General features: G+C 43.5%; 1 protein-coding gene across 3 annotated transcripts in view; it reads left to right on the forward strand.

The window, feature by feature from the left end:
* The window catches only part of ELAPOR2 (endosome-lysosome associated apoptosis and autophagy regulator family member 2), a 94,320-nt gene that overhangs the window by 42,354 nt on the left and 34,068 nt on the right, over window positions 1-17,898 (forward strand). For all 3 annotated transcript variants that reach the window (XM_038154209.1, XM_038154210.1, XM_038154211.1), the window contains exon 2: window positions 6,007-6,127. In XM_038154209.1, coding sequence (XP_038010137.1) covers window positions 6,007-6,127 — 121 coding nt within the window. The remainder of the gene's footprint in view (window positions 1-6,006; window positions 6,128-17,898) is intronic.

Raw genomic sequence — 17,898 nt, forward strand, 5'->3', positions numbered from 1 at the left:
GCCCTTGAAAGCTCTGGAGTAGTCTCAGAGTGTTGAAAGTGTAGTCCCTGAGTGTGCTAATGCTATGGATGCCAGACTTGGGAAACAGCCATGCAGGGAGAATGCCATGTCTCTGCATCTGCTGTCTTTTGGGATGACATTTCTTGGTGTAGCAGGGAAGTGAAAATGTTGACTCATTTTCATTGAGATTAGTCTGGGGGGAATCACAGCAGTGCTCAGTGAGGCTGGGTTCCCTTCTTATCTCTGCCTGTAGCCATTCTTTCCTTAAAAGAGGCTTTTATTTGTGGGGAGGGTTGAGGGTTTTTTTTTAATAAATACACAACTAATCCCTATTGTACATGTAAATATAGACAGCGCAGAGGTCTGTAAAGATTATGGATGCCCCTTTTGGCAAGCAGTATCTTTTAATAGCATTGTGTGCAGTTAATCGGGTTAAGAAAAAGTATCAGTGGAACCAGAAGTCCAGGGAAGGAGTAACAACCTCTTGAGAGCTTTTGGTTAGTAATATTGTCCAGGTAGCATAGAAGAGTCCTTTTCCTTTTCCTTTTCCTTTTCCTTTTCCTTTTCCTTTTCCTTTTCCTTTTCCTTTTCCTTTTCCTTTTCCTTTTCCTTTTCCTTTTCCTTTTCCTTTTCCTTTTCCTTTTCCTTTTCCTTTTCCTTTCCTTGTTTTTCTTTTTGTGTTTTGTTTTGTTTTTCATTCGACTCAGTGATGTCTGTGGTTGGAAAACAGCAGGAGTAGAGCAAGCTGTTATATTGCAGGAGCCTTTTGCTATTGTGTTTCATAACAGATATGGTAAATGCTCTTTGCTCCTGAGCTTCATCCAGTATTTTCTGCCCAGACTGAGGGTTCAGTGCATTGGGAACTGGTTGTAAGGGCTTGTGCCCTTTCTGCTCTTCCTTTCTAATTAAATGGAAGGAGTGCAAGGCACCTCCCATCTATGTGAAAGGCAGGAATGAAGAAACTGGTGCAGAAAAATAGGAAGGGCACTGAAGAGGGTGTTGCTCTTTGTAGTGGAGAATGCTCATTGCTATGGGGGTTGTCTGGAAGAAAGCTCTCCAGTCAGGAGAAAAAAACAATACTTGTAGAGTTTCAGAAATGCCCTGAAATAGGCTTTTACTTTAAGACAGAGGATCTGTGCCCTGGAAATGCCTGTGCCAGTCAACTTTTGTGGAGGACTGTGAGGTGTCTAGCCCAGATGCAGAGGTCTGGAAACATCTAACATTACCTGCACTGGGCCTGGGGAGCTGGGCACGGAGGGACACTTGGTAGTGAAGACAAGAATTGTATGACACGGGGACAGTGGGGCTGCAGGGGACACAGGGTGGGACACACCTTGCCGAAATGTTGCTCAGGTGTGGAGGTGTGGGTGCCCCAGGGAGCCAGGAGATGTCTGCTGGAGCTTTGCACAGGATGTGTGTGAGGGTGCCAGCCCCACACCATCGATCCCATATTGATGGGTTTTGAGCATGGGATGCTGGAAAAATTCTGTCGTGTTTTCCTCCCCCTGGCAGAGCTGTGACCAGTGCACCATCTCTTTGACATCATGTGCGTGCACCAGAGCTTCTTTTTCGTGCAGGGCGTCCTTCAAATAGAGCATGTGTAGGTCAGAGAGTGTCTCATTACAGCTTTGCATGGTACTGCTGATGTGATTTCACTAATTCTCCAAGAACAATAAAGCAAAATTCAGCACAGGGTAAAGCAAATGCAGATGCCTATTTTTGGTAGCATTTTCCAGGTTACTATTAACCTTTCATTTGAAATTTAATGCTGAGGACTACACATTGATCCCGAGCGGTTTCTTGGAACAGCATCAATTTTCCATTTAGAAAATTGCATTTTTTTCCAAGTTTAACCCTGTGTGGGATGTTGTTACTTTTTTTCCTGAGAGACACTTTCCAATGGAAACTTTCTCTTTGGGTCTGAAATTCAAACTAGTTTTGCCAAATCCTAGGAATTATGATCAATAAAATAGGAAATGCTATAGGAAATTATAGTTGAACTGGAGGAGGGACGTATTTAGAAGATGAAGGCCAAGTGCAGAAAAGTAAAAAAACAGAGTCAAAATTACAGTTAAAAATAAAACAGGCCTGTGGCCAAATGTAAAGGTACTGTATGAGTGGATGATAGTGGGAAAAAATATTGAAAGCAAAGCCAGAGTAGTAGCTGGCAACACATAACATCTGGCAATGGATTTGCCATGAAATTCACTTCAGAGAACTGGTGGGTGAAGAAATTTTTCTGTCATGGGTTTGGAAGTAGACAATCTTTAATGTTCCTTTCAATACAAGCCACTCTATGATTCCACGAGGAAATCCCAACATGATGGCATTTTTCCATGAGGAACAAAGGTGTTGTAAGTGTCCCATGGTGCTGTGGTGCTCCATGCTCAGCCTTCTGTATTTGGGAGTTCAAATTCCTGAGGCAGATTAGAGGCTCTGAGCCCTGTAAGCAGCATTAATGGGAAATTTCCAGTAAACATTCCTGCAAATGTTGCGTGTGATGGAAGCTGTGGGTGCTGCAGCCAAGGTGTTCTTCCAGCTCCCAGGGATGGACCTGAGCTGTGCTGGGGGCTGAGGGCATCACCGTGGCTGCTGAAGCTGTTTGAGGTGCTGGATCATGCAGCTGAACCGTGGGTTCCAGTTGCGTTACCCACCATAAGGAGCCAGGCTGGTGAATTTAAAGCTGAAGTTGTGAGCTGCTGCCGTGCCTGTGAGGCAGCACAAATGTGTTCTGGTTATAAAGATGGATACAGCTGGGCCTCAGTGTTTGTTTCATAGAATCATTGAATCACAGAATGGTTTGTGTTGGGAGGGTACCTTAAAGATCTCATGCCAAGCCCTGTGCCATGGCAGGGACATCTTCCACTATCCCAGGTTTCTCAAAGCCCCATCCAACCTGGCCTCAAACGCTTCCATGGATGAGGTATTTACAGTTTCTCTGGGCATTTTTTTTCGTAGATTCTTTGCAGGAAGGTTGGAACTAGATGATCTTTAATGTTCCAACCTAGACCATTCTGGAATTCTCTGGTTCTCTGATTTTGAGAGAGTAGCATTGGTAGCTGGCAGAGACTTTTGGAGCTATGCATGTGTGCCCAACCAAAGGCAAAAGTTAATTTGAAGAGTCCTCAATACAGTCACTTACCAGATAAATGCCATGTCCATAGAGGTGTTTTCAGACACAAAGCTGAGTTGAAAGTCAAATAGAAAATAAATAAACAAAAAACCCCAACCCAACCACTCATGCCCAAGGGAACTGAGCATAGTACAGGGAAAAGTAATGGAAAGAGACCACACAGAACTCTTGTTCTGCTGTACAAACCTTTTGATTCTTGTGTCTCCTCTGTGGACGCAGCTACACACAGGGATGGGGTGATCAGAGGGAATGATGTGTTGGGTCCATCTCTCCAGGAACCTCACCTGACTGGTTAAAGCTGGAGAGGTTTCCCTGGAGGGATGGAAATTTGACTCATCTGCCTGAACATGGAAGCAGAGCAAAAGCCTTTTATTCTTTATAATTTTTGTGAGTGGCCTGAATTTTGAATCCCTGTTGATAGTTGACAGTTATCCAGCCATTAGAGGGGGTGTTTCTGCACTGCATGATGTGTCCCTCACAGCTGCTTTGGCTGCAGAGGGATTGCATTGCTGGCACAACGTCACTGAGGTATGCTTTGAGAGGGTGGCTATGAGAGCAACCTGGATTGTTGACACCAAACTGCTTGCTGTAATTTTTTTAAAAATCTGATATTAAATAGAAAATGGATCTGAAAGTAAGTCAGAGTCAGAGCACTTCAGTATCCTTTTCTTTGCTTCACTCCAATCTTGCATATTTAATTTAATAGATACATTTTTTCTTATGTCATGTGAACTAGGAGATGACTCCATTACATTTGTGTATTCTGGTTGCCTTATGGCAGATTTCATACTGAGATGATTCAGGAATATTTTTTAAAGTATTCCTGAAAGATTGCATAATGAGATTAAAGGGGGAAAATACATATTATAATTGAGTATATTTGTAGACTTGGCAGCTTGTTATATTATATTTCATGTGTTGATCTGGGTTTGGTTTTTTGAGACAAATAGTTCTCCTTTCCACTATGCTGCAAGTTAGGATTCTAAATCATTGATTGAGCTACAAAGATAATTATTCAGCCATGAAAATATTAATTCCAGAGAAATCAGATTATTATTTGCACCTGGATGCAAAATAGCAAAGTCTTTAATGATGTTTAGGTAGAACTTTATTAACATCTGAATATCTCTGGAGAGCTATGGTTACAGTAGGAGAAGTATTAAACCCAGTATTGTTTGTTTTTCTGCAAGTGAATGAGGAGAATTGCAAGTCTTCTCCATGTGAGTCTGAATATTTGCAGGAATTAACTATTCTATATCAGAGCCAGCATGGATCATCTCTTTTCCACCTGCTCTCCCTTCTTCTGCTCCATCACGTACAATGTCAGTGGCAAGGAAAGGAACAGGAGAAGATTGCCCCCAGAATAATCCCTGTGTGCACAGAGTAGCTCCTCCTAGGGCAGCAGAATAAGGGCCTGATGTCTGCAGTTGTGGCAGGAAGGCAGATTTCTGCTGCCCCTGGGTGGGGTTTGCTGTAGTCAGAGTGAGCTGCAGCAGCTGAAGAGCTCTTGTGCTTGTGCCTTGGGCTGCAGACACGGCCACTGCCTCCCCTCCCTGGTTCATGGCCAGTCCTGCCTGCAGAAGACAGATAAATTGAAAGGAGCCCACCAGACTTTATGGCTCACCACACCAGGCTGCACCAAAACTTCTCAAACGAGTCTGTGCCTAAATTTTCCTTGGTAACATGGGTTTTGGTGGTGCTTTCATGGGCCAGGAAGGGATGTGCAGTGTTGGAGGTGGGGTTGCCCTGAGGAAATGGAGAAGACTCCATCCAAATTAAGTAGCTAGTTTTCCTCTGTAGCCAGTGGGGAGAAAAAAGTGTTTCTAGGATGTGTTATCTTCTTGTCCCCTCCTTATCCCCCAGGTGTCTAAAATAGGCACATGGCCAATATTTTACCTTGATTGACTGCCGAGGTAGCTGGAGGTGGCTTTGCCCATATGAAGCATCTTATGGAGCTTGCCAGGGTGTGTCATTTGAACATGGGTCTGTTGCCTCTGAAGAAGATTATTCACCATTTCTGCCAGCTCCACCCAAACTGGTTGAAAAATGAGATGTTGCTGAGGTTTATTTTAATCATAAACTTCTGGGCTATGAATTTGAAAACAGAGCTATAAACACAAAACTAAAAATGTAATTAAATGTGAGTTTAGATTTTATGTGGGATCTGAATCAATACTATTAATAAGACAAATAGCTAATATTTTTTCCTAGCTAATGCTAGGAAGTTTCTTACTCTTTTTCACTGAGTCTGCCCAGGGCTTATCTCAGCCACAGAAACCATGGTCCTGATCTCCCCTCACACCACAATTCTGCCGTGAGGTACTCCTCAAAGCTGACCCTGGATGACATTTTCAGGTATCCCAATACTGGGGTTATCTGCCCTAATTTGCCTGGGATTCCTCTGAAACTGACAAAGAGGGAAAGGCACTTGCAGGAGGAATCATTCCATCCATCTTACACATCCAGCCTATCATGGGATGACCTGTGCTCAAGTATGGCTTGCTCCATTGATCAGAGAGGAAGCCTCCTTGGCTGCTGTAGATCAGATACTGGGATGGGCAGAAATTTTCCATCAATCCTGCTCTAAGAGTCTGGGAAAAAAATTCTAGTGGACTCTCCTCCTGTCTATCAAGTGCTTTTGCAAATCCCACCTTCTGCCCTAGCCTTTGTGCTACACAGCATCTGACGGGAGCCGCGCTTGCTCTGTGATGAGACACGGCAATCATCAGATCATCAAAGCTGCACAGTGTGGTCCACGCCAGCCACTTCCCCTCTGCTTTAATTACAACTGAGCTTGCTAATCCCAGTCTTGATTAATGAGCTTAATATGCAAATGTTATGATGAAACTGACACTCTTTGTAATTGCTTGCAGACAGATTACCACTTTGAGTACACAGAGTGCGACAGCAGCGGCTCCAGATGGAGGGTGGCTGTCCCGAATCCGTCAGCGGAGTGCTCTGGACTACCTGACCCCGTGAGAGGGAAGGAATGCAGTACGTTATGACTTTTCATTTTACAGACTGTTACTAGCTTTTTGTGCTATTTACATTTGTAGGGCTGTCACTGATGTCCTGAGTTTCCCTGAGTTGTCCTTCCCCTGCAACCCAGCTTTCTGTCTCCTGGACTTGTGGAGCAGGGATTGTCTTTGCAGTGTAGCCATGAAAGTCACTGTCTGTTGCAGGTACCCTTTTCTGCTGATTCACAGACAAGGCCCATCTCTGACAGCATCCCCTGAAGAGCTGTGGTTGCTTGTCTTGAGCTGCCCTGCTCTCCAGTTCTGCAGCTCTCCAGTCATCTACAGCTGTATTGGCCAAAATGGTGACCACCAGTGGTCAAGCTATATTTGCATAGTGTCCACATTCTCATTACTTCCATTATTTAGCTAATTCATAAACTGAATGCATAAGAAATGGTAAATGTCATATTTGCCTGTTGTTATTTTTATGATGAAGCTCCTGCATTTTATTTATTTATGCATTTATTTTTAACAACTTGGAGTGTTTTCATATCGCTTGGTTCTGCATTTTTTTTTTAATGTTGGGACACTTTTTTGCATCTGGGGGATATAAACTGCAAACACAGCCCTCACTGTTTCATAGCTCCCCAGTCTGAATGTTCTTTCCCATCACACTTCCTTGCTCTAACAATTCTCTCCACAAAAGATCCTAGCAGTAATTTATACCAGGGGGTATAAATTATTGTATCTGACAAATAGGATGAACAGTGGCTACGTCTTGTCAGTTCTATTGCAGCAGATGTCAGATTTACTCACTTCTGACTCTGCTCCTCCAAAGGTTTATTTTCATTTCTCTGTGTTTCAGTGTGAGGTACATAAATGTTTTCTGTAGCATTGTTGATCACTGGAAGGTTTCTGACTGCTTGCAAGCATCATTTGAGAATGTGTCATTCCTGGTATTTGGATGTAGTTTCCAGGGTTTTAAATGTGGAGTCTCTGTATATCCTCAGGATGTGCTTTTAAAATTACAGAAATATAGACCTGAGAAGCACCTCAGGTGATCCCATAATTCACCCTCCAGCCCAAATAGCTGTAGTAGAAATGACTGTCATTCATGGCTGATATTTGGCTGGACTGTTTCCAGGCACCTCTTGTGATGAAGAGCCCAGAAGCTCTCCAGATATTTAGTTCTTTTCATGTTCTCTCATGTTAAAGATTTTTCTGCTGTTGAATCTCCCTTGTTATACTTCAAGCCTATCACTTCTTGCTGCCTGCAGTATAGAGGAGCTGATAGTTTTATTTCTTCTGCTGCACAACCACTTTTGATGTATCCTGGAGGACATAGGTATAACTATTTTTTTGTGATGTACATTATTTCTTCTTAAATCTTGTGATAAATGGTTTAAGTCCCGCAACATTACACTATCCTCAACTTTGTGCTACAGATTTTGACAAATGGTTCACTTCCCTCTTCATCTTCTATTGTTTGTGCCTGTTTCTGGTCTTAAATCAATTCCAATGAGAATTCAGCTGCTTTGTTACAATAGATGAATCTGGATTTTCAATATCTGGCCCCTGCTAGACAAGGTGAAAACTTTTCCCAGGACACGGGCTCTGATATTATACACCAAAATACAGGATTCTGTTAAATACACTGGAAAACTCATCTCCTTCTTGTAGTGTTGCTTTTAAATCCCATGGCAATTCAGCTGGTTTGAGAAGCAATCAGATATTTGACTTTTTTGCTGAACCCCTCAGATCCTATCTCCCTGGGCTCTTGGAGTTCTATCTTTTTTTCTGTCTGTAGTAAATTAAGTGGCAGCAGGGGCTGTCTGGCCATGTTCTGATGGCAAAAGTAATTTTTGGTTTTCTCATCTCTTAGTCTTTCACCTTTTGCTTAAAGAACAACCAATCTTTCAGCCTGAAAACATGAATCTGCTAACAGCAGTCAGTCACAATTCAGTAGAATTGTATAGGAACACCTTTCACATTCAGCTTGGTTAAAGTAGTGGCTTTTGCTGTAAAATATTTTAACCAGCATAGAGTTTGGCTGACAGTCCAGTGGCTGGGGTAAGTAAGTCTGGCTCCAGTGGGTGGTATAAACTGGGAGAGGCAGCTTTTGGAAAGTGACTGCCCCACAAATCTCTAGAGTTTACACGTGGGGGTCTGTTGTTGGTGATGAGTTGTGTTGAAGATGCTGACAGATATCTCCTCACTGTCTTGTATTCTCTAAGCTGGTGGCTTCTGTCTCATCTGACAATACAGCAGCTGTACCAAGGACATCTTACACTAAAAGCATGAATTTCTGCAGCCTAAGGAAAACAAAAGGTTCTGTATCTGAGGCTTCTACAAATCATGTTCTTTGTGGATTGTGTGCAGAGTGAGATTTGTGCTGCAGGCTTGGCCAGGGGCTGCGCACAACTCCCATTAATGTCTCCTTGAGATGCCTTCCTTCTCTCTTGGGCCTGGTGCTATTTTATCCCAAGGTCTATGAACAAATGCCAGAACTATGCCATATCCTCTGAGCTGAGTCTTTCTGGACATTGTACAAATTTATTCAGATTCTCCTACATCTCTCAGGTGGCCAGAACATGGGAACTGGGGCTCATTCTGGCATTTGGTAGAATCCTGGAGTCCCCTTGGGTTTCTCTTTGGTCCTTCATCCTACAGAATCAGGGCCTACAGTAAAGTCACTCTGGGTAGGACAATTTCCAGCTTCCAGTTTCCTCCTTCCAGAGGTCTGCTATCTTCAGAAGTTTTGTTCAGCATCTATTACTCCTGACATACCCTGTGGCCAACTGTGTCTCTGACTTTAAGAGAGGGTTGCACTTGTATAGCAGTTGCAGTTGTGAAGCAGCATAAGCTCTTAGGGCTTTTTTTTTATTGTTTCCTTGAGGTTGGTAGAGCCCTCAGTGGACACAATGGTATGAGGGAATCTGTATGAGAAAGTGAGTTTTTTTGGAACACAACTGCCATCACTGCTGACTTCACAATGTTTGCAGTTGTTTTCATCTACTCAGAAATGCTGCTGCTTGAGGATATCTGCCACTGATCTTTACTGCTCTCTGAAAAGAGAAGTGATGTGCAGGCTGTCATTAATTTTGAATCCTGAGAATACTGTGCCAACCTCTCCTTCTTCCAAATGCTCAGCAGTCGCTCTCTTTAAATTGTGCCTGAACTAGAAATTTGAAAGATGGCATAACAATATGTTAAATGTCTCCTGCTTCGTAAATACGTCTAGACTGTGGCCTCCAGTGGAGTGGAAACACACTTGAGATTGCTAAAAATGTGTTAGCTCAGGTGCTTCCCATATCTGGAGCAATTGGACTGTGGCATCAGAGCTCAGTCGGTGTCCTGAGATGTGCTCGTGTTCAGGATGTTGTGTTTTACTGCTTTTCATTTGAATGAAACCATTTAAAATGAGGTTGGGTGTCTCTGTGCTCTGCTGCATTTTGAAGCACACAGTGACCTGCAAATCACAGCTGACTGTGTCCTGCTGAGCACAGCCTCAACATTCCCTGAAACTGCTGTAGGCTCCAAAATCTGCCAGGATTCTACACTGTTTTTGAGTCTTCCGAAACTTCATCAGCACAGCTTACCTGCAGAGAAGACAGTGTCCTCTGAGAAGCAGTCATGGGGTGCAGAGTAGCCAGGCTGTCATGTTTTGACTGCTTTGTGACCTGATTACTAGGAGAAGGATTTTTATGCTTTTTTCTTTCCATGAGCACAGAGCAGCACAATGATCCACCTTCCCCTCGTGCCGCCTTCCTGCCCTCCACATCTTTCCCATGTAGGTGGGAAGGAAGGAGGAAGCTAACATGAGAGATTTTGGAGGTGTTGTAGGAGGTCCTGCTATGCAGTGACCCAGATACGTGAGGGAAGCTGCAGTAGCAGCTCTGCAGCAGTTGCAACGTGCCTTGTTCTGTATTTCAGTCCCCTCTATTTTTTAATGTTCTCTTTGCTCTGTGGGGCTGCAGTCATCACCATTTTCAGACCCTGCAGCCTGTGTTTACCCATTCAGCGTGGTGTGGTACCTCAGTGGTCACCCTGTGGGGCTGGCCACACCTGTGTCCCCCGTGTCATGGCCACACCAGACTGCTTGGGCACCTCTCTCAGGTTTCTGTTTGTTCAGAGCTGAGTCACATTCTTGATGCTGCCACATCATTGTTGCAAGGGTTCCTGTGAAGACATGCATTAAAAGTCCAGAAATATTTTGGCCAGGGAAAAGGTAATATTTATTACTCCTAGAGCTATTCTGGCTCTCCTCTGCTTCCCATTTAAGGTATCCCCTCTGGGCATCTTCCCAATACTGTTCTGGAGGTCGGGTACATACATGGAGGGGGGAGTGGCAGACAGAGAGCCTCTTTCAGCAGAATCCAGACCTCTGAATCACTCCTGACAGTTGGGAATGTGCTTTACCAATTTGATCTCCTTCATTTTTAATTACCACAGATCTCCCTCTGATCCCTTCGTGGGTCTGATAGCAGGAAGGGAGTTTAGCTGATAAGGATCGCTGCCATCAGGGCAGTTCCTTGGCTTTTTAAATGGAAAAATATTAATGGCAGTCCAAGGGAGCAGCTTGCTTTAGGGCTAAGCCCTTGCCTGCACCCCCTTATGGCTGGGATCTCTGGGAGCCCTTTGTTTTGGTGTGGGGCTGTAGGCAGTGTTTAATGGGGACTTTTTGGGATTTGGCAGTGGGAGCAGCACTTGGCATGGTGCTCCTGCTGACACGGCACTGCAGTCTGTTTTTGTGGCCACCATCAGGCTCTTCTGCCAGCCTGACCATATGCTGCATGTTTTACACTCCAGAGTCTGAATTTGGAGCCTTCCTTCCTTCCTTCCTTCCTTCCTTCCTTCCTTCCTTCCTTCCTTCCTTCCTTCCTGCCTGCCTGCCTGCCTGCCTGCCTGCCTGCCTCCCCCCCCTCTATAGAATGTGCCCAGGTGCACTGATATTCTCACCTCTCAGCAGAATTTTTGCCCAAAAAGAGCTTAAAAGGTTCACATTTTGACCTCATACCCTCTTTAAATATTAACTCTCTTATTCCACAGAATATTAGTTCTTTTTTTGCCATCCTAGGCAAGAATAGGTTGTACCTTATCTCATAAATGTCTGCTCATTTTGTAGTGCTGTGAGCATAATAAAGAAATTATAGTGACAATAATAGAGCATTTTTAAAGGTGCTGGATTTGCTGTGTTCAAGAGGAAAAAGTGCTGATAGGGTCATTATTATAGTCAGTATCAAAATGCCAGTTGTAATCAGGAGGATTTCTTAAGAAAAGAGACCAAAAAAAAAGTTGATAATATAGAAGAACTTGATCATATTATTGGAACAGGATGCCCAGGGAGGTGGTGGAATCACCATCCTTGCAAGTGTTGAAAAACCATGTAGATGTGGCACCTGGGGACATGGTTTATTGGTGGTGCAGGCAGTGTTGGGTTAAAGGTTGGACTAGGTGCATTTAGAGGTCTTTTCCAACCTTAATGATTCTGTGATTCTGTGGCTCTGCTTAGCAAAGTGCACTTTCACCTGGTGCCACCAAGGTGGGAGTAACTTCTTTGAAATCAGAAATGTGCTTCAGTTTTCAAGTGAGTTGTGTGAGCCTGTACCAAATGAGAAATGTGAAAAGCTCCACCAGCTTCAGAAAATAGACTGTCCTCAATTACAATGGGCTTTACTGGAGTCTGAGAGCAGAATTTGACCTGATTCATTGCTACTGAGCTGTGTTTGTTGAGTGTATTCTAACTTGTGTAGTCTGCTCCCAGTATTCCACAGGAGGAGATACAGATCTTCCTGCTAATTGCAGACTCAATTAGGCAAAATGACCTTTTTAAGGCTGTACACTTCATAACACTTTATGGCAATTTAAGTGATCAGCAGGAGTTTTAGCATTTTTCTTTCATAACAGAGAACTTAAATGAAGGTTTTGAGTTTGATGTTCTCTCAGTCTTTGGTAAAGTTGGATATCCCAAGCAGGTAAGAACTGGGCCTGCTCCTAACTCCCCTAAAGTCAGTGGGCATCTGCAAATTTTGTGTGCACACACATAATAATGCAGGGCTGCCATGGAGCAAAGCTGTTCAGCTAGCAGGGGTGTGCACAGCACAGTTTGAGAGTTGCTACGGAAAGGCTGTGATTTAGCAAAGCACTTGGGCAGATGTTTATTCCTGTTCCTTAGAGCATCCCTGCTAATTTGTGTTCCTAACTCCACTCAGGTATGTGAGTCTTACTGGTGCTATTGGGCTTCTCACCTGGGCTGAAGCTTGATGCTGGACTTCATGGCATTTCCATGTGAGATACCCCAGTTTTACAAGGTTTTTTTCCAGAATTTTTACTCTGTGCATGAGCAAGACTCTGTCTTTGCAGAACGAGTGACATGGTTGGCTTTTTGAAGCAGAGATTCAAAACAAAATAGGTAAATCGTTAAAAAGCTGAAGAGTTTGCACTGAACCCTCAGAATTTAATTATCTTCTCTGGGGAAAAGTTACTAGGAGCTGCATGTTGATGTGTGTACTGAGTTTATGAGGAGAAAGGTTGGCCTTAGTGTCTTTTGCTGAATTCTTCACCTTGGTTGTGTGCACAATGTAATTAAAAAAGTTTAAAAGAAATTCCTCTGAGTCGCTGATTTCTCTTTCAAGAGGGAAGCAGTTGGCAAGACTTTGAGATTTGTTATGGCTTGGTAGAGGGATGAGAGGCAAGGACTGTGTGTGTGCAGGGGCCATCAAATGGCACTGGAACCGCTTTGGTTGATGAACAATCAACCTGCTGGAGTCAGTAGGGGCTGGAGAGCTGCTCACTCACCTCCAGATCTGTTTCCTGCCATCTCCACTGGGATGGCTGTTGAAACCCTGGCAGCAAATGTGCTTCCTAACCTCTTGGTGATCACTGCATTCCTGCTCTCGACACCACACTGCTGTGAATTGATTATTTCCATTCCAAACCCACACCTTTCAATGTCCAAATGATGCAATAAAGTGAAAATAAAAGTGTTCTATGTGCCAGGCCAGCTGGGGAAAAGAGGTAAACTGAAAAAAGCTTTGCTGAATTTAATTTTTTTTTTTTTTTGGATAAAAGGAAAAAATTATTTATTCTTATGAAATGCAAAGGTTTTCCACAGAAGGTACTCTTCTCCAAGTTGTATCAGGTTTCAGTATGATCACATTTCAAGACTAAACAGCCTAGACAGTCTTTTTTTTTTTTTTTTTAATTAAGATTCAGTCTAGTTCCTGGTAACACATTGGGAAATAATGACTGAAGAAAATGAACATCAATTATTCACAGTCTATTGGAGAAGCCTTGTATAAATTATTCACAGAAAACATTCTGAAGCTGGCAAGATTATAGGAAACATTAATAATAAAGCAATGATTTCCTCTCATCCTTTGTCTTCCTCTTTTTTTCCCTCCTCATTCTGTATTTTGGTTGGTCCTTGGTTCCATGTTGTGTGGACCCTGGTGCCCCAGAGTATCACTGAGAAGCCTCCATGTGCTTGTCCTTGGCTACATCTTCCCCTCCAGGCTTGTGGCATGTGTCTGCTGAAAACAGCAGCTGTTCTGAGACACAGCTGCCTGATGCTGCCAACCTCTTATTCCCACCTCTGCCCATGGGAGGCTGAGACAATTCAGGCCTGACTCTGCCTGCAGGAGATGGCAGCACATCACCTGAATCCCAGATTGTGGGGCTTTGGATGAACAACACAGGAATGGAGAGGGGAGAGAAGGAAAAGCAGTGTTTGAGATTATTTTTGCTTTGTATTTTCATTGATTTGTGTAGAACTGCTCAATTGCTGTCCCATTCTGGTGTTGTACAACCTGGTAAAATCCATTCGCGCGTCTTTTTCTTTTTTAAATCCTAGTTATTGAGAGCCAGTGAGACACAGAAGAATACACATGGCTGTGCACATGTTCAGTAGCAACAGATTAAACAGAAGACCTGGGATGGTTTTAGGTATTGTTAAGTGAGAAATGTCTGGAAGAAAAAGTCTGCTGAGAAGAGTGGTGGAGGTAGAAGTAGTGGGTCCAAGTGGTGTGGGATGGGAGGCTGGATGAGGAAAGAGGGAAGACTTGGTAGCCAGGGCTGCATAAGGGAGGAAAGCAAATGAATACATTATAGTTTGGTGTTGGAGGATGCAGGGTATTGAGACAGCTTTGGTTAATCTTCTGGGGAAATCTCAGATAATCTGATCCCTCTCACAGTGTGGCAGTATCTGAAAGATACTTGACATGAGAAAACACTCCAGAGGAAAGTTTCAGAGCTCAGGAGAAGCTGAGTAGCCAAATACATGTGAGGATCTACTCTGTCAATCTTTGTTCATGATAATCCTGCCCTGATCTGATGCTGGGGCATCAGAGAGTTAAGCAATGTGAGAATGTTATGGTCACTTAGTAGAAGAGTTATTTGCCAACTAATCTTGATCCTAGTCTGCCAAAATCACCAGGAGGGCCACCACAGTACTAAAAGACAGAATGTGACCCTGGAGACTTGCAGTCAAAGGGCAAATGAGACAAGCTTGTTTATGGTCTCTTTTGCCCTCTGGGGAGCTGTTTCCATGTCTGGCAAGTGACTGAAAAGTGCAATCAGATCTGCCAAGTGATGTACTGCAAGCACTCCTTGGAAGTGGTTACACTGTGGGCAGGGCTCCTGCTTCAGGGTGCCCCAGTCCTCATGGTGTGTGGATTCATGGCAGGGCACCACTGATCTTGACTCACAGAGTAAGGGGTTTAATTAGATTTGCTGGTCTGACCTCACAGACCATTAAAATACACCCAACCAGGCTGATGGTGGGGCTGATAATGGATATTTGGCATGAGCTTTTCTTCCATATGGTATCCAGTAACGGCACTAAACACTTGAGAGACAAAGGGTCCATCACATGCCATGACAGATTGTTCCAACAATTCAAAATTGTTCTGTTCCTCCTATTAAAAATCTGTGCCTTATTTCCAATTTGAGTTTGTTTGGGTTCAGCTTCCAGAAGGTAGCTCTTCTTATGCATTTGTCTGCTTGATTAAAAAGTGCAGCAGGATCTTGTGTTTTCTCCCCCTGGAGATGCCTATATATTAATCAAGTTGACTCAATCTTCTTGTGAAAAACTACATAGATTAAGCACTTCAGCTCTCTCACTGGAGGACACCACCTCTAATCTTATAACCATTTAAAGTCCTTTTGTTTTGTACTGACCTCATAAAAATGCCAAATCACATCTATATGCAGCATTATAACAATCTTCTTCCCTGTAATACACATTTCATCCTACATATCTCTTCCTCCACCTCTAAATTTATCCAGACCTCACCAGTGACTTTTTTGGATGCCTTGACAGTGGAAGCTCTTGATGAATGGTGGGTCTGCTGTAATCCTCAGCTTGCTGCTCTCTGGGATACATTTCAGCCCTCTGCAGGCAGGGCTGGCACTCCTTGCCCTCAGCAGCTTGTCTTTACCTCTGACTCTGCTAAAGCACACTGACTTTGAGTGGGCTCAGGCTTGGTAACAGTTTCTCCCTGACAATCTTGATACCATTCCTTTTCTTTTTTGCCGGCAGATCATCGGGAAAAATGTGGGCAGCCATCAGACTCAGTCCTGGGCAGGCAGAACAGGCCCCTTCCTCCCTGCTCAAGGATGGTTTGTAATTGACAGCCCCACCTGCTGTCTGTTATTCAGGCAGTTCTAAATCCCTTGAAGATGTTTCCCACTGGTGTTGTGCAGCACCACCTTTCTTCATCAGAGTGACGTGCAAAACTAAGCTAACTGTATTAGGAGCCCTAAGTCCATGACATCCACTCCATCACCTTTATCAAGTGGCTTGTTATCCTTTTGAAGAATGAAATGAGGTCTGTTTGACAGGACTTACACAGTGGTGGGTGTTAGTACTGGATCTCATGTCAATTTTTTATTAAGTGCATATGCTGTCAGCTTTATTGCATGTGTGTAGGAATGTGTGTGGCTGCCTGTGGCAATGTCTAGTTAAACTGTACTTTACAACATCTTTTTGTGAGAAAGACTAGTCACCTGTACAAACCACAACATTTTTTTTCCTTCTGTAGTTATTTAGGAAAGCTACAGCTTCAAATCACCAGTAATTTTATCAGCCCCAAAGGCAGCAGTGTATCCAGCACCACAGTGTGTCATGTTCCTGCCTCTGGAAATGTTCTCCCAATTTTAAAAATGCTCATTGTGGGGCAAATCATGAAATCTTTTCATGCATTTCACAGTTTTCTTCACAGAAAGAAAGATCACATTCAGTCTTCACAATGTGTGTTGCTTTCTGTAAGTCTGTGGGTAACACCCAAACTGGTATTTGAGAGGTGTAATAGTAAAGTTTGCAGTTAGAGAGGGACAGAAAATAGTGATGTCCAGTTATTTAGTAGAGATGGTTTCTCTGAAAATTAAGTATCAAATGCCTAAACAAATGGACTCTGGGATCAGGAAGGTTCACAAAGTCTCCGTCTAATGTAGAAGACTATTTTTTCCTCTGGATTCTGAAGAGGGAGGATTTAGTGGATGACAAATCAAAGCATACACCTAAAATACAGAATTTATGTCCCCAGAGTTTGCATCATTCCTTAACTTCCTAAGTTGTCATGCAGCCCTTCTTGTTGGCAGCATCTGGTGTGTGTCACCCTCGCAAGCACAGCAATGCTGCAATAATTCCAGCTGTTTCTGTGGCTGCTGCATCTGTGCTCAGCTATGTCTTAGTGATATGGAGCAGCCACGAGGAAGAAGAAGCTCCTGGGATGCCCTGGGATGGATCTGTGCTCTGTCCCTCCACAAGTGACTGATCTCCCTATCTCCAGTTGGGATGAACTCTTGAACTGATGCAATTTAGACTAAAGAAAGTTTGCCATGGCTTTTGGTCTCCCCCTTGATGGAAGACCAAGCTGTGGGACTCTAGGAAAGGAGACCATCTTCACGCTCACCACACACTGCATTTCCTCCCCACCCTTCTCCAGCTGGAATGAGACCAAATGTTGCATCTGTTCCAATGCTGAAAGTGGTTCATGTTGCCATTAGCCACATTCAGCCCCAAATTGAACCTGGCAAGCAGCTGGCATGCTCAGAGCCAGTTTGCTTGCAGGGGGATGTGTTTTGATGGGAAACGCTGCTGTCTTTTAAAAACAATTCTTATAAGGAAAGAAGGTAATTCCCCACCTAAATAAGAGAAAGGCTCACCTGTTTCCTGGAAGGTGAGAGATGGATGATGTGTCCTGCAGGGTAGCTGTCCTGATCTTTTGTGCACTTGTATTTCTCTCAAATGATCAGTTTGCAAGGGGTTAAAATATATTAGTTCAGCTAAAGTAAAAGTCTCTGCTCAACCTCTGTGCAATGGAAGAGGAGGCTCTGCTGCCCTCAGCATCTTCATTGTGGCAGTGAATTGCTCACAGTTCTTGACTCCTTAGTTGAATTTCATGATTTCATGATTCTGGAATGGTTAAGCAGCACTTTCAATTTCTTGCTATTTAGCTTTCTTAAAAAAAAAAAAATCGAAACTGTTAAAGAATTCAGAGATGTCATGAGAGAGCTTACTTTTCTGCTTCCCTTCCTGATAGCTTCCCTCTGCACCCTTCAAAAGGAAAAAATAAAGCAAGATTTATTAATAACACTAAAGCAGTGAGTCAGGATGTCTTTATATATTTCAGGTGAAAAGCTGTACAAAGTGTGGTCACAGTTCAGACACACAGGGATGTGTTTACTGCTTTTGCCCAAATCTCTGAAGAAAGCTGTTCTCCCCCCGAGGTGCAGGGAGATCCTGTGGCTTGAGCTGAGGTCACACAGTCAGTCAGGTGGGGTGTTAGCTCTACCTCGTGTGCCACT

The sequence above is a fragment of the Motacilla alba genome, chromosome 1A, assembly GCF_015832195.1.
Source record: "Motacilla alba alba isolate MOTALB_02 chromosome 1A, Motacilla_alba_V1.0_pri, whole genome shotgun sequence".
In the NCBI taxonomy this organism is placed as follows: domain Eukaryota; kingdom Metazoa; phylum Chordata; class Aves; order Passeriformes; family Motacillidae; genus Motacilla; species Motacilla alba.